The sequence below is a fragment of the Apis laboriosa genome, unplaced genomic scaffold (genome assembly GCF_014066325.1).
Source record: "Apis laboriosa isolate Shangri-la unplaced genomic scaffold, ASM1406632v1 scaffold204_cov149, whole genome shotgun sequence".
Lineage (NCBI taxonomy): Eukaryota > Metazoa > Arthropoda > Insecta > Hymenoptera > Apidae > Apis > Apis laboriosa.
The window spans coordinates 143,584-158,585 of NW_025222299.1; the positions used below are offsets into that span (position 1 = coordinate 143,584).

The 15,002-nt window shown below is 28.1% G+C and overlaps 1 protein-coding gene across 8 annotated transcripts in view; it reads right to left on the minus strand.

Moving 5' to 3' along the window:
* The window catches only part of LOC122712732 (polypeptide N-acetylgalactosaminyltransferase 5), a 28,012-nt gene that overhangs the window by 6,047 nt on the left and 6,963 nt on the right, over positions 1 to 15,002 (minus strand). For 7 of the 8 annotated variants that reach the window (XM_043932575.1, XM_043932580.1, XM_043932579.1 and 4 more), the window contains one exon: positions 500 to 1,321. In XM_043932575.1, the coding sequence (XP_043788510.1) occupies positions 500 to 1,115 (616 nt within the window). In that variant the 5' untranslated portion in view covers positions 1,116 to 1,321. Of the gene's footprint in view, positions 1 to 499; positions 1,322 to 11,981; positions 12,006 to 15,002 lie in introns of those variants that run through there. The other variant, XM_043932581.1, reaches the window with a different exon arrangement.

Sequence of the window (15,002 nt, forward strand, 5' to 3'; positions counted from 1 at the left end):
CTATTAACGTCATATATGTATGAATTTTGACTTAAAAATTTGATATTTTATAATGTATTTCGATACATATATACATATATACATTCATCTTTTTTTTTTAATAATACATAAATTAATATAATCAATTCATTTCATTGATATAAGTTTCTAGATAAATAAATATTCCAGTTATCAATTGCAATAAAAGCATATTGTATTATCAAATACCTATTATTATATTATTCAAAAATGACGTGATGAATATTTTATCTATAATATCAAGTAACGTTAATTATAATTTTATTTTTATTATTAGAATAAAAATTCATATGATTTTTATAAAACTACGATTCTATTATACTATATATTAAATAAACAATTCACAGTATCGCGCCTATATATTTAGAGAAGCATTTAACATTGCAACATGAACTCAATCAAAACCACACCCATCTATTCAAACAGCCCTCCAAGTCATGTCAATCCAGTTCCTTTACCGCGAAATCATTCTCGTGCTCACCTTGCTCGCTTTTATCATCTACCAATATGATCTCCTTGAGCAACGTGCGCGGAGACCGATTAATGACAGACCAAACGGTCCTCAACAGCGTGCTCCACGCTTCGTTGTGGAATACTATCACGATACTAGTATCCGGCAGGTACTTGCTGTACTTCTTCGTCTTGCATCCCTCCAGCCTTATGTCCTTGAGGGACCGATTCAACGATATCATGTCGCTCGCCATCAAATTGAATTGATTCAATTTAAAGAGCTCCTGCTGTCTTGCTTCGTCTTCCGGCGAGATGTGCACCGCCGCGCCCATCTCGCCGGGTATCCCCTTGTTATCCCTAACTACCCTAGCTGGCCTCCACAAATGCAGTTCCGGTTGTTTGTACCGTTTCTTACTCTGCTGGCCAACCGGCTGGATCTGTTCCTCTTCTTTTAAATCAATTTTCGAATGGGGCAAACTTTCCTCAGTGAGCGGTTGTTGCTGCTTGCCGTTCTCCGTGCAACCCCATCCGGATCCTCCGATGCAATCCGAATAGAGCATCAGCACCATCACGTCCACCAGGAACCATACTAGGGACGTGAGCAGTATCACTTGACACGTGTGAATGCGAATCTTGGAACGGAACATGTTGTGATGGGGCCGGTCGCCTGATATCCTGAGCTCATCACCCGATCCTTCGCGGTTGGAGACGCGACGAGCTTCCTGTTAGACCAGGCCGTATTCTGGGACCCGGCCGTTCAACTAACCGTTCGGCTACCCGAGTTTGAAGAGGAGATCAGCCACCACTGTGCTCTTGTGGACCACTGAATTTACATGACTACGTCGACCGAGATCTGTAAATAAAAAAAAATGAGGAATTAGAATTATTTTAAGGTGTGCAATGAAAGTATTGATCTATGGATAAATATTGATTGAGAAAATTTTTTAAGATTTAGGAACAGATAGTAGTAGTTATTTGTATTGATTTTTATACGTTGATTGAGAATATTTTTGGGTTTCTTAATGAATTAGAATTATGAAAGAGAATTTTACTTCAGATTTTTGATGAGTATTATTGTGCCAAATGTTTAAAAATCGATAATATTGATCTTCACAATTTCAAAGTGACATATTATATTATTAATATTTAAAAGTTTAGGATTCTTAGGATCAAATTTTCTAAATTTCTTAAATCCATGACCCTTACCTTTTTTTTTAAATTTTATTTAATTCATTCGTCTTAAATTAAGCACGATTGAATTTCACCAATAAATATCATTATACTAATTTTAAGAAACCTCCATTTAAACCAATTATTCGTTTAAGCTGACAACAAATTCACTTTCGATTTAATTTCCTCGCTTAATCCTTTGATCGTAGTTGGTTGCCTTGCACGAACCAAAACATCTGTATCGATGTATCGGAATCTCACGACACAATGCAACAACTCCTTTACCACCTCCTTCCCTTTTGTACAAGCCGCCAAACCCAAACAAACTTCGACCCTCGCGAGACTAATCCTTCCAACAAGCTCAACCCTCTAAACGAGCTTGAAATTCATCCTCAAACGATCATCATTGGTTTCTGGCAAAATGGACGAAACATATTCTTAAATCTGCATACGTAGTCTCTTNGAGACTAATCCTTCCAGCAAGCTCAACCCTTTAAACGAGCTTGAAATTCATCCTCAAACGATCATCATTGGTTTCTGGCAAAATGGACGAAACATATTCTTAAATCTGCATACGTAGTCTCTTCTCAATAAATATTTCAATATATTATGTAAATAATTTGGTTTGCAGTATCTATTTGTTTTCAGCCATTCTGTAAGTCAGTCTAAACGTTGTTTCAACTGTGTAAGAGCTCTTGTACAGTACAATCGAGCCGGAAGTCACGCGAGACCGTTTATTTTATCAGATGCATAATATATGGAAACTGTTTACCATTATCGATTCGTTTCCATTCGTTTCTTGGCTTGTACACACGGATATTATGTAATATGTTTTAATTGGAATTCAAAATATTCTTTTTTCGATGTATTTGTAAATATTATTATAAATTGAATTATTTTAAAGATATTTTTATTAAACTTCATTCTGCAATATGATGCAATTGTATCATATATTATTCGATCGTCACTTTAATTTTTTTTATACAAAAGATTTTAATTCAAATGTTGCTTCAAAGTTTATCGCAATTTCTTACGATGCTATTTTATCTTCCTTGTAACTCAAGTTTCGTGTTATTCAGTACTTATTGTAACTTTTCACCGTAATATTATCCTAGAATTATTAGGTTTTATTTCGTAAAAATCAGTATTACTTATATACAATTTTTCATCCTATTATTCAAACAAATAATTTAATTTATATTCCAAATTATATCTAATTTTTTATTATGATTTTTTGAGTTAATTTTTTTATATCATCACGAAATGATCTTTCCATTAAATTCAAGATTAGAATTATTCTACAATTATTAAATCTTTTACTTTGTCATTCAAATTTTTATAAAATTGAAACACAATATTATATTCGACTTTATCATAATCTTTACTATATTACTTCAAATTTAATTTTAATTTTAATTTAATTTTTAATTTTTGTATTATCCTACGATTATTAAAAGTTTTATTTTAGTATTAAAAATTTCATAAAACTAAAAACCAAAAAAACACAAAATTACTTGATTATTTTCACTATTCTCTTTAATTATACCAAAATTTTTTAAAAAAATTTTCCATATAGAAGTTCAAATATTGTCTTATTCAAAGAATATCTGTATATATATATATATATATTACAGAATGAAAGAATAAAGCAAAAGAACAAAATTCTCCGATACTAGCGCACAGTGAGTGCATTCTTGCGTTTATGCATGATTCGCGCGAGTATTCTCGCCGTTGCACCGTGAATATTACACCGGATGAATGGGCAGAAAAAGCTATGGATTCGTCCTGGTCGAAGTACGATTTCGAGTGCGTAGAACAAAGACAGTTTTGTGCCATATTTCGTATGTTTTTGATTGACGGGAGGCTATTTCACCGGCTGGCCAACTTTTTTCTTTATGGCTCTGCAAGTGGAAAAGAGGATAAAACGTAAAAATTGAAATTTTTTCAATGATGATAGAGAAATCTAGCAAATAAAAAAAAAGACTTTGCAAATAAAATCTTATAATTTCGATAAGATTTTTTTTAAAATCTTAATTATGTTGTTATTATTTTTTGGAATTAAGTATAGAATTTTTCTAGGTTAGATTAAATTACATAGTTATTATATATAGTTTAATTAGTTACTATCACATTTTAACAAATTAATTATAGACATTAATTGAATAAAATTTATAATTTATATTAAATACTAATTTTTTCATTAGAAAATTCTCAAAAATGATCTAATTCAAAGATAGATTTAATTTATAGAAATTTATTATTTATTTATTTATCATTTACATTCTAAGTCTTATAGAAATGAAATTAATTATTCGAAAGTAATGCATGTATGTGCAATTTAAATATAACATTGTTATAAAAAAAACGTATTATTATTAATTTTATTATTAATTTTATAAATCATATCTACCAAGTTGCATGTGTTTTATCTTTGTTCCTCATCTTATTTCTTCCTGGTAACAAGGAAAAATTCTGTTTCCAAGTGTTATAAAGTAGAATAAAAAGATTCAGAAGGAAGAGTGTTAATTGGAAAGAAATAATTAAAATAAATTTGTAACAAAATTGACGTAATCGAATTTTTTTCAATAGAAATACTATTATATTCGATTTTTAATTAAAATTTTAGAGAAATAGTCCCATGGCATCTATTTAAAGATCTGTTTCTTGAATTCTTTTGTCAAATTAAGTTTCGACACCAGTATTCTATTTCCTGATTTATGATTTTTCTTCTAGATAAATAAGGAAAGATAATAATAAATAATATAATTGACATCCACTTTCGAAATTCCAGAATTTGTTCGTCTCGCCAAAATTTCTACCGTTCCATATGATTCAATTCTAATGAAAACAATTTTCTGTTCTCAAAAGTAGCTGCAAGTCAAGATAAAGAAATAAGAAGAGCGGAAGGAGAGCACGACCATGTCTATTACTTATACAGTTCATAAGCTGCTTAAGACTACTTACCTTCGGTGAGATCTAGAGAGTGGGAGTGTGCACGCGGTCGTTGCCGCGATTGTAATAATGATCGAGCGATCGTGGCAGGCTGCAAATATTCTGTGGAAATTTGTGGAAACAAACGAATCACTGGATGATACTTAAGCACACAAGTGTTTGTGTTCATGAGAGTTAGTTTAATGAGAACATTCATGGGAGAACGGTGAACGGATTGGACTAGATCTGGTGATATTAATTAATTAGGATCTCAGCTAAATCATTCACTTTCATCGCGATATGAAACGTGTGTCGCGGTATATATTAACAGAAGTTGATAATTGCCTCCCACAAAGAGAATATATGAGATTGCCATGTGAGACTGTTATTTTCTTTTCTTTTTTTACGTTTCTCGAAGTAATTGTGTGTGTGAAGCACAAGTAGTTGAGAAAGTCTCACTTATGAATTATAAGTGAGAATTTTCGAAGATTTAAGAGATGTTTCTGATATATGTCTTTGATGATCGTTTCCTTTAAAAGATTATTTAATTTTAATGACTGAAAAATTGAATCGTTTGAGATCTGCATGTATTAAATAAATTTACATGAAAACCTGATTTTTTTAATTTTTATTGTCTACATAATAGTAATATTTTCATAATGTTCATAAAATAGTTTTTGTAATTTCATAGCTTTTATAAGTTTGCAATAAGAATATTAATATTAAATACTCTTATTACGAAACTTATTCTGTATATTTTAAAAATATTAATTCTCATTAATTCCTTCGCTTTTACAAAAATTTGTATATTCATCTATTTTTTAGGAGCAATAGCCAAAAAATTAAAAAAGATAAAATCATTATATTCGTACATTTTAATGAAAAAAATATCGGCCTGGATTTTCATTATATACTTTTTGTTCCATCACGAACATATTACGAAATAACAAATATCACAAAAAATATCACAAAAAAATCAATAAAACTACTTATATTCATCATGTTTTTTCTGCTCATCAATTTTTAAAGATCTTAATTTTTTTTTTATTTATAATTTCTCATCCCAATTTAAAATTAATTTAAAATTCCATTCTCCCTCGATCATGGAAAAAATTCGTTCGAAGATTAAAATCGGTCGGTGAAATATTAATAACATATTGAACATCTATTTCAATCGTTCAGCATGCAGAAACTCAAGTTTCGCGCAACAACCACCGGCATCCATCCCCGATTGGATGCACGAAGTTTGATGAGCGCTCGAGGCTGCAGTCAAGTCCGCGAGGCAATAAGCAGCCGGACGAACTTCGACCCCATGGATGGGGAGATGTTAAACAAAATATCGTGGAGTCGAGCTCTAGTAGCGAATTCGCGGCGATACTTTATGCTTTGCATCGGCTTCCCCGGAAACGGGGATTTTGTTTGATTTTCCGTGGAAATTCCTGAAAGGTTTCTTCGCAAGAGGAATCGGAGAGGACTTTATTTTAATTGACATTGTCGAGGGAAACGAAATTGTGGTATTCGAGGATTTGCCAAAGTTTCGAAACGTTGGTTTCCGAAACGAGAAGTAGAGGTTTCAGTGATGTTTTAAATATAATACGACGCTTTGAACACGCATCGTTATTAATAAGTAGATTTTTGAATGTTAGCATGATCACAATTTATTGATTTGTAACATTAACGAATTGGCAAGTTACGAGTTTTATGAGATTATGGATTTCTCGTTTATAAGCTTAAGTTAAATTATTAAAATTTATAATTTTATAATTATCCTTCTGATTAATTATTCCAAAGGTATAATTTTTTAGGAAGTTATAAACACGTCAATCTTTTAATAATTTCAATTAATCTTATGACAAATAAAATTTCTATAAATAAAAGCTTATATAATATAATAGTAATATAAATAGCATTATCCTATTATTTCCCAACTCTTTTTTTTTAAATTATTATAAATTTTTAATTAGTTTTCATAATGCTTAAACTCATTATGGAAACTAATTATAAATTTTTATTAATAACTTTAATATAATTGATATTGATATCTATTATTAAATTTACATAAAAATTTCTATTTGATTAAAGATAAAAATAGAAAAAATATAAAGCAAATACAAAAATTAAGTGATATCTAATAATAAATCTTTTCTAAATTGAAACATAATTTTGTTATTTTTTTAAAATTGCTCTAAATTTTAATGACCAAAAACAAACAATTAAGTTTGAGGTTTTCGTTAAAACGAACAATTTCAAGTTGCTAGCATATTTCGTCATTAATTACGAATTCGTAGCCGCAGGTGTTCTGCAACATCTCTGCCAACGAAGCAAATTAATTACATTCCTCACTTCTTAATTTTTTTGGAATATTCTTAAATTTTCGTAAAACCTGCAAATTATCTTTAATTTAACAGAATTTAACAGAATCAGAATAATAATGAGTTTATTTATTTACACCTAACAATTCTCAGGATTTCAACATCTTGTCGTAACATCTTTAAATGATAAAAAGATTGCTCAAGAAATTAAAATTGCAAATTCAAGAACAACAACAGAATGCAAAGTTATTGAAATATTCAAGAATTGCTTTCAAACTGAAACAAAACCTGTAGCGATAAACTTATCTATTCACCAAACTATAAAAAGAGAATTCTCAATTTGCATGGAAACTCTTGTGATTTAACATCATTTCGCAATATTCTCGCTATCAAGAAACGATTATCCAAGAGGATAAATCGTAAGTTCAACAATGTCTGGCAAAGAATATCATTTTATCGAAAACACACTAGAAATCCTTTTCAAGTCGCAATCAAAATTTTCCTCAAAAATTTAAAAATATATTAAAATTGTTAACAATGAATTTTCCTCGCCATTGAGTTGCACATGATTCTTAAATTTCATTATATAATTCTCACAATTCTCACAATCTTTATTTATTTTTTTCGAAAGGTTTTTATCTTTCTATAGCGAAGTAAACATTCATGGAAAAACACTTTGCAAGAGATACAAATTTATCGAGATATTCAAAACATTTTTACACATACATATATATATATATATATATATATTATGCATAATGATCGAATCAGGCTACAAATTTTATCGTCTTCAACAACAAATTAAAATTCTGATAACCCAGATGCAAGATCATTAAATCTCGAAATAGTTATCCAATAAATTATAATGAACTGATTCTGCAATATCTTTTATTATATATAGAAGTTTATCGAGTTATTCAAGCTACAAGAATTCATTTCAAAATTCATATATCTTCGTAATATATATAGATTGGACTATCTCAACTAACATTCAATATTAATGGATAAAACTATTTTTGTAAGGACTTCATACGATGACATTTGATCTTTTCTACTGTCTATTTTTTAAATTAATTTTTTTTAAATAAATATTTGAAGTTATTATACATATATTTTAACATCTATAATTCCTTTTATCTCTGTTATTTAATAGAGTTAATTAATAATTTTATATATAATATATATATAACAGAGATAAAAGGAATTATAGATGTTAAAATATATATAATACAATACAGTAGAATGTATTATAATTATTCCATAACTTCTTCCAGAAAATGCAAAATCGAAATATTTTTAAATGTCTTTAAGATTGTAACTATCTCTGATTGCATAATTTATCAGAACTCTTAACAATAAACTATGCCAAAATTTATAATAAGCTTTGGCAACATCTCTAAACTCAACAAATTACAATTGCTAATTTTCTAACTTCTTACAAGAAAATGCAAATTTATCAAATCGTTTGAAAATCCTGTTTGCAATTCAATGCAGTGTTAAGTGACCAATCTTCTTATTAATTATAATCGATTCTGTATTTTGTATTCTGAAAATATAAGGAAAAACTGAATAAGAAGAATGATACATACTGTGATAGAACTTAACAACAAGTAATAAAATAATATAATTTAAATACCTATGATATAAATATTTTATTTTATCATGAATTCTTTAAAATCCAATACAATAATCTTCTCGAATTCTAAATCATCTCTTCGAAATTTCTAATTGTATACATTATATGCAATTGAACGTTGCGATAGAATTGGTTAATTATAAAATTGAAATCACTGCATTGAGAATGAAATGCCGAATAATCTCGTAAAAGGCATCGTGTTTCGCAAGGGGGAACGCTGGAACAACGGCCATTTACGAACGCAAATTAGCGGAATAATAATGAGCCGAGGCGCAATGCACTTGTGCAAATAAGATACGGAAAAGAACCGTGTCGTTGCTCAACCTTTTCTTCGCAAATCGTACGATTCTACAAGAACTAATGCGAACGAGATATACTGGATGATAGTTGATTAACATATCTGGAGATACATTTTTGGAAGATATAACCTTATTTGAACCACTCTGTCTCTTAATTAATTTATTGTCGCGTTAATAAATAAAAAGAACTTTTTAAGACAATTGAATAGAATAGAAAGAAATAACCGAAATAAGAGAAACTTTTGGAACTAGAGAAAAATGGCGGCTCAATGTAGAAGACCATCGAATACTTTTTTAATCGTCGTTCCCTTATGGTCAACCCGTAAAGCCAGTCAGATTTACGAGTTTTTAATCTTTTTCTTTCTTATCGAGAAAGATACCGAAGGAAATAGTTGCAACGATCGAAACGAGACTTTCGAACGTGTTTCTGTACGGATCGCGGGGAAACCGGATTGTTTGAAAATTTTTTTATCAGCAAAATTGATACAGTGATGCATTATTTTTCGTTTTCGATTGATCGATCAATCCTTGGCGATATACCGGGCTTATCCTATAAATGGAGGCGCAGAAGCGTCAAAGCGGATGATTGTACTGTCAGAAACTAATTTCGAAATATGGCGGCATTGTTTTCGAGGAAATTGATTTTAAATATTTGCCTGGCACACGTTCAATGAATAGAAAATACAGTGTGAAGCGAGATATTTACGCGTGATAAATTTTATTGAATATGATAAATAATAATAATAATAATAATAATTCTATACAAACTCGATATTCGAAGAGGAGAATCGTGTAAAAATTCGACAGGAATGGGAATATTTTTGATGATTATAAGAATTATTTAATGCAAATATTATACACGGAAATTTATATAAAAATTAAATATGTCGGGCCAATTAAAAATAGAGATTTTGAGAACTTTGTTTTAAAATTCTCAACATCGAAAGATAATTCATGACTAAATAATTCAATATTATTGATATGATATCATTCTTATTTTCGGCAATTTAAGTATTTATTTTACATTACAACACCTACAAATACATAACACAACTACACATTCAAAAGAGTTGACTTTAATCGATAATTTTCGATCGTGTTGATAATATTAATTACCATCGATAACTGTTCAATAAATTTTTATGAAATAAAATTTTATTGAACAGCTATTGAAAAATGTTTCATAAAAATTAATTAATGGTTTTTAAAATATATTTTCAATATTCTTCGCGAGAACATTTTCTGATATAGATAATTTCTAAATTTCGTAATACGTAATCTTTTGTCAATGATTAATAAAGTTATATATCAGAAAAATTGGATCTTATCAATGACCTCAAATGTTTTTTTTTTTTTTTGCAACTGAATCATAATGTAATCGAATATTATATTTTTTTAGCAAGTGATGATAACACGATATTGAAGATAACATCGTTGCTTTTAAAAAAAATAAAAATTCTTTTTGCACTTATTTTCAAAGAAATGAAATTTTTACAATCTTCAAAAAGAAATTTTAGAAAAAATTTTTTTTCTACATAAAGAAAATAATAAAATAAAATAATAAAACGAGAAATTTATTTATTTTTGTGAATAAGCTAAACCATATCCATAACATAAAATATTCAAAATATCTTTTTCATTTTTAATCTCGTAGAATATTGAAAATCATTGCATATCTCATGAATGAATTCGTCTTATATATCTTTTCATATGATGTAAAAAAAAATATATATTGAAATTTTGTTTTCTTTTGTACATAATCCATAAAAACGAATAATTTTTATCAAAAAATATATGTAATATATTTATCAGATAATACATTGATAATAAAATATTATCAATAATATTATCAATAATACATTGATAATATTATTTAATTAAATATTTTTTATAAATATAATTAATTAGTTAAATAGTTATCTCGTTCTTTACACTCAATTGCAATTGCACTTTGAAAATAATGATTCAGATGCAAAACAAAGAATCTCAAACAATTCCATATACATATTTTATTCGTACAAATAAATCATTGACTCTAGAGACAAAGAGCCATTCAGAAGCCAAATTGACTCTGTTTCCTATAGAATTCTTAATTTTTTTAATCACTATTAAAATTATAATTGATGTTTATTCTTTTAGAAACCAGATGACTCATCTTAATGGAATGAAATTTTATTTATCGCTAAGAATGAAGAATTCACAAAATTAAACGAACAAAATTTTATACAAAATTTATCATTTTACAAAGAATTTCAATTTCTATTCGTCAAATAATTATCAACTCCAAAACGAAATATTTGCAAAATGAAACACTTCTCATATTTTTCACATAACATGAATTTCGAATTCTGCTTCAACGGAATGGAAAACATTATCAACATTATCAAAACGCAATTTCGAGAAATCCTATTCACAAGATGCAACAATGTGGTAAGCATTGCTTTGAATCAAATAAACTTTGACGACAAGGGTTTCGATATGGATACGGATGAAAGAGATCTTTTTTTTCCCTGCATAAGTCATCTCTGTGAATTTCTAGCCGAATTAACATTCGAGGATCATCCGTCTGCGTGGTCGAGAGATCATATGGATTCAAATATCTCTACCTAACTTTTATTCAATTCAATGATAAACTCAGAGAGAATTTGAGATTATAGCGCATAATTTGCGCACAGGATAATTTGCGATTCGTTTCGAGAATGAGAATTTAAAGTGAATTTGAATTTAACGTAGTCAGAGAAAGAAAAAGACAAAGAAAAAGGAAAAAGAAACGATTTAAATTGCACGTGAATCGAAACAAATAATCGTACAAACGTGAATTATTCGATCGTTTACGTTAGCTTGATTGTTCGGACGAAATTGTGTGCGCGATAGTGAATGGAAAGCAATCTTCGAATGGCGTTCGCCTATTTTCTGCTGTCCGTATAACAGTCTTTGCGATGATGCGTTTAATGCGTTAATCCTGTGAATGAGAAATCAACTCAAAATGATTTAATTGTCAAAAAATTAATCTAATAATGAATCAATTCTAATAATGTTGAATAAAATAATGAATAAAAATATATCGATTAAATAATAATAAATATTAATAAAATAAAAACGCAAATATAATAATAATAAAACGCACAAATGATAAAAAAAAAATAGTATTAAAATATTACGCACTAAATAGAACACACGTCTCGAGAAAATTTCGAACGTCTAATCGACACGACGAACAAACGAATAATGTCGCTTTGTGTTTTGATTTCGCGTATCGAATGGAGAGGGGATACGCTCGACTATTCGACGAACCAAAACATGTTTGAATATGAATCAAATTTCTTGGAAACATATTATAAGTAATGTTTAACAAAATATAAACAATAGACTAAAAAAATTAAATAATAAACACACGCAAAACGTTACATAATAAAAAATATATATATATATTTTTATTCTTTATTTTTATTTCCTCTTTTATCTGTCATTTTTTTCATTCATGAAAGCGTTTCCGTGTAAACGAATGTTAAAAGAGATGATGAAAAATGGAAACTTTTTAGAGATGAGGGATATTTGATTATGAGAAATGCAAGGGACAGAGAGAAATTTTAATTCAAAGTCTGAATTTATTATAATTCTTATTCCTTCTTATTTTGAATATAAGTTTTTAAATATAAAATATCTATCTTAAATTATTTTAAAATTATAAAAATCTTCATACGTTATTTTACAAGAAAATTCATCTAACATAAAAAAAATAATTTTAATGAAAATTTGAATAATGTGCATATAAACTATATTTATTTTTTGATAGAATATATCTTTTAGTGTTTTCATATATATATTTTTTTAAAAACTATGTAGATATAAAACAAATGTTAAAAATAAGAATGACAAGAATTTAAAATTTAAACTTTTAAATGGGATATATAATTCCATTTGTAATAGGATCTTGTTTTAATACGTTTCATACCACTAATACTAAAAAAATGAACGTAGAAGAACGTAGATAACAAGAGTAATCTAATAAAAATTATTCGTTGGCTATTTTCATGTCCATGGAAAAACTGGTCGAGACTGTTTCTGAATTTGTACGAAAGTGGAATATCAAACACGACGAAATAGTAGTTGGAGATAAAATTTAATGATACAACTTTCATTTTCATAAAAACGAAACTCTAGTATTGAATCTAAAACTCGAATGTATGCGAATCGAATTACCATTTCGACGAAAAAACACAATTAGATATTTTTTAATTTCGATAAAATTTTATTCTCAAATTCCAAACTTTTTTTCTCATTCTTGTAAAGTTTGTATCTTGCATCATAAACTTCATTAATTCTAAAATTTAAATCTCAAATTATCATATATTTTTGCTTCATTCTTTAAATTCTATATTTCCAAATATATCTTCCTAATACATTTTCATAAAAATGTAAATTTGTACAAATATTTGTAAACGAATGTAATTATTCTTAAAATTACGATTAATTTTTTAATTAAACTATTTTTATTCAATCGATTAATAATAAGAATAAATATGTAATCTTCAATTAGATCAACGATTTATTTATTTATTCAATTACATTAATGATTAACTATTGAAATTTGTCAAATATTGTAATAGCTTTTAGCTGTTATAATAATGTAACTGTAATAGTATTCATTTAATACACAATACATATATTCGCGTATATCAAACAGAATTTCAACCAAATTTTCATTAGAAAGTAATAGTCAAACAATTTAATCAACAATTGACGTTTAACGATTAATATTATAATATTCACTTATTAATATCGATGAGTAATTTCCTAAACCAATGAAAATTATCAGCGACATTTTACGATTAATCCATTTTAATTATAAAGAATCAAATTAATAATATAACGAACTGATATCGAACGACTGTTCATTATTATTCTCGCCAAACTCTTTTTCAAAATTTTAGAGAGCCTAACAAATATATATCTACAAATATATATCTATCAAACAGAATGTTGAATTTTTAATTACGAAAATTACGAATTTTTATGTTAATAATTCAATTTTAATCTAATTAAAAACAAAATGTCCAATACTATTCACTGCCAAATCATTATAAATTCTCAAAAATATATCTCAACCTTCCAAAAATTTCCATCCCTTTGGAGACCGTCTAAATCACAACCAATCGCAATATCTATTATCGAATCATCAAAGCAAACGCTAACCCGAAAGATCAATCATCGGGATCAAAAGAAAAATATCGTCAGAAATTGAATTTAACAACGAAATTTCCATTTCTCTGTTTTCGCGCGGAATGATGGATGTTCGATGGCCATTTTCAATGGCATGTTTCTTCTCACAACCCGCAAGTGCAAGAGTTCTTCTTGCAATAATTTTATCCGAAACACGTAGCTACAAAATGCTCGTGCAAGACGCGTTATGGATTTTATAAAAGCGCTTTTCAACTTTCTCACGTCGTCGAGAATCCTATGACTTCCCTCCATCGATCTCACTGTAACTTCGAATTTCCAATCGTCTTCTCACCCCTTCCGGAACGACGATTTCTTTGTGCAATTTGCGAAAACGAAATGGAGCGAAGGATCTACCGGTGAAAAAGTTACATTGTACATACGTGTGGAAATGATAGAAGTTAAGTGGAGCGAGTGAAGACAGTTTCGAAATAGAATGATGGAAATGTGAATATAAGGGATATCCCGTTATTCGTGATACAACCGGCAGAGGGTGATACATCCTCGTGAAATAATGTGGAAAGAAAAAATAAAATGAGATTTTTGAAGTAATGAAATTTAAATGACGATTGGAATATAAATGAATTATGCAAATGCAATAATTCTGTGTGTGAAAATAAACAAAGAATATAGAATAAATTTTTTTTTTTTGATTTAAAAATTACTCGAGAAAATATAGAAAAATTTTGTTCTCTTTTTTTCGACTTATTTTTTAATAAGAGATCATCCCCCAAATTGTGCTATGAATAAGACATCCTGTATGTATATATCTTTATTTGTGTCATGGAATAATTTAAAATTAAGAGATGTGAAAGAAAATTAATTTAATCAATTTTCTCCAATTAAGATATTTTTTTTAAAAACAAAACCCACTTTTGTAATAACCAAGTAATCTTCATTTTCATAATTATATAAAGATATATTTTTGATAAAATTAAATAATTATTAAATTATATATATTATAAA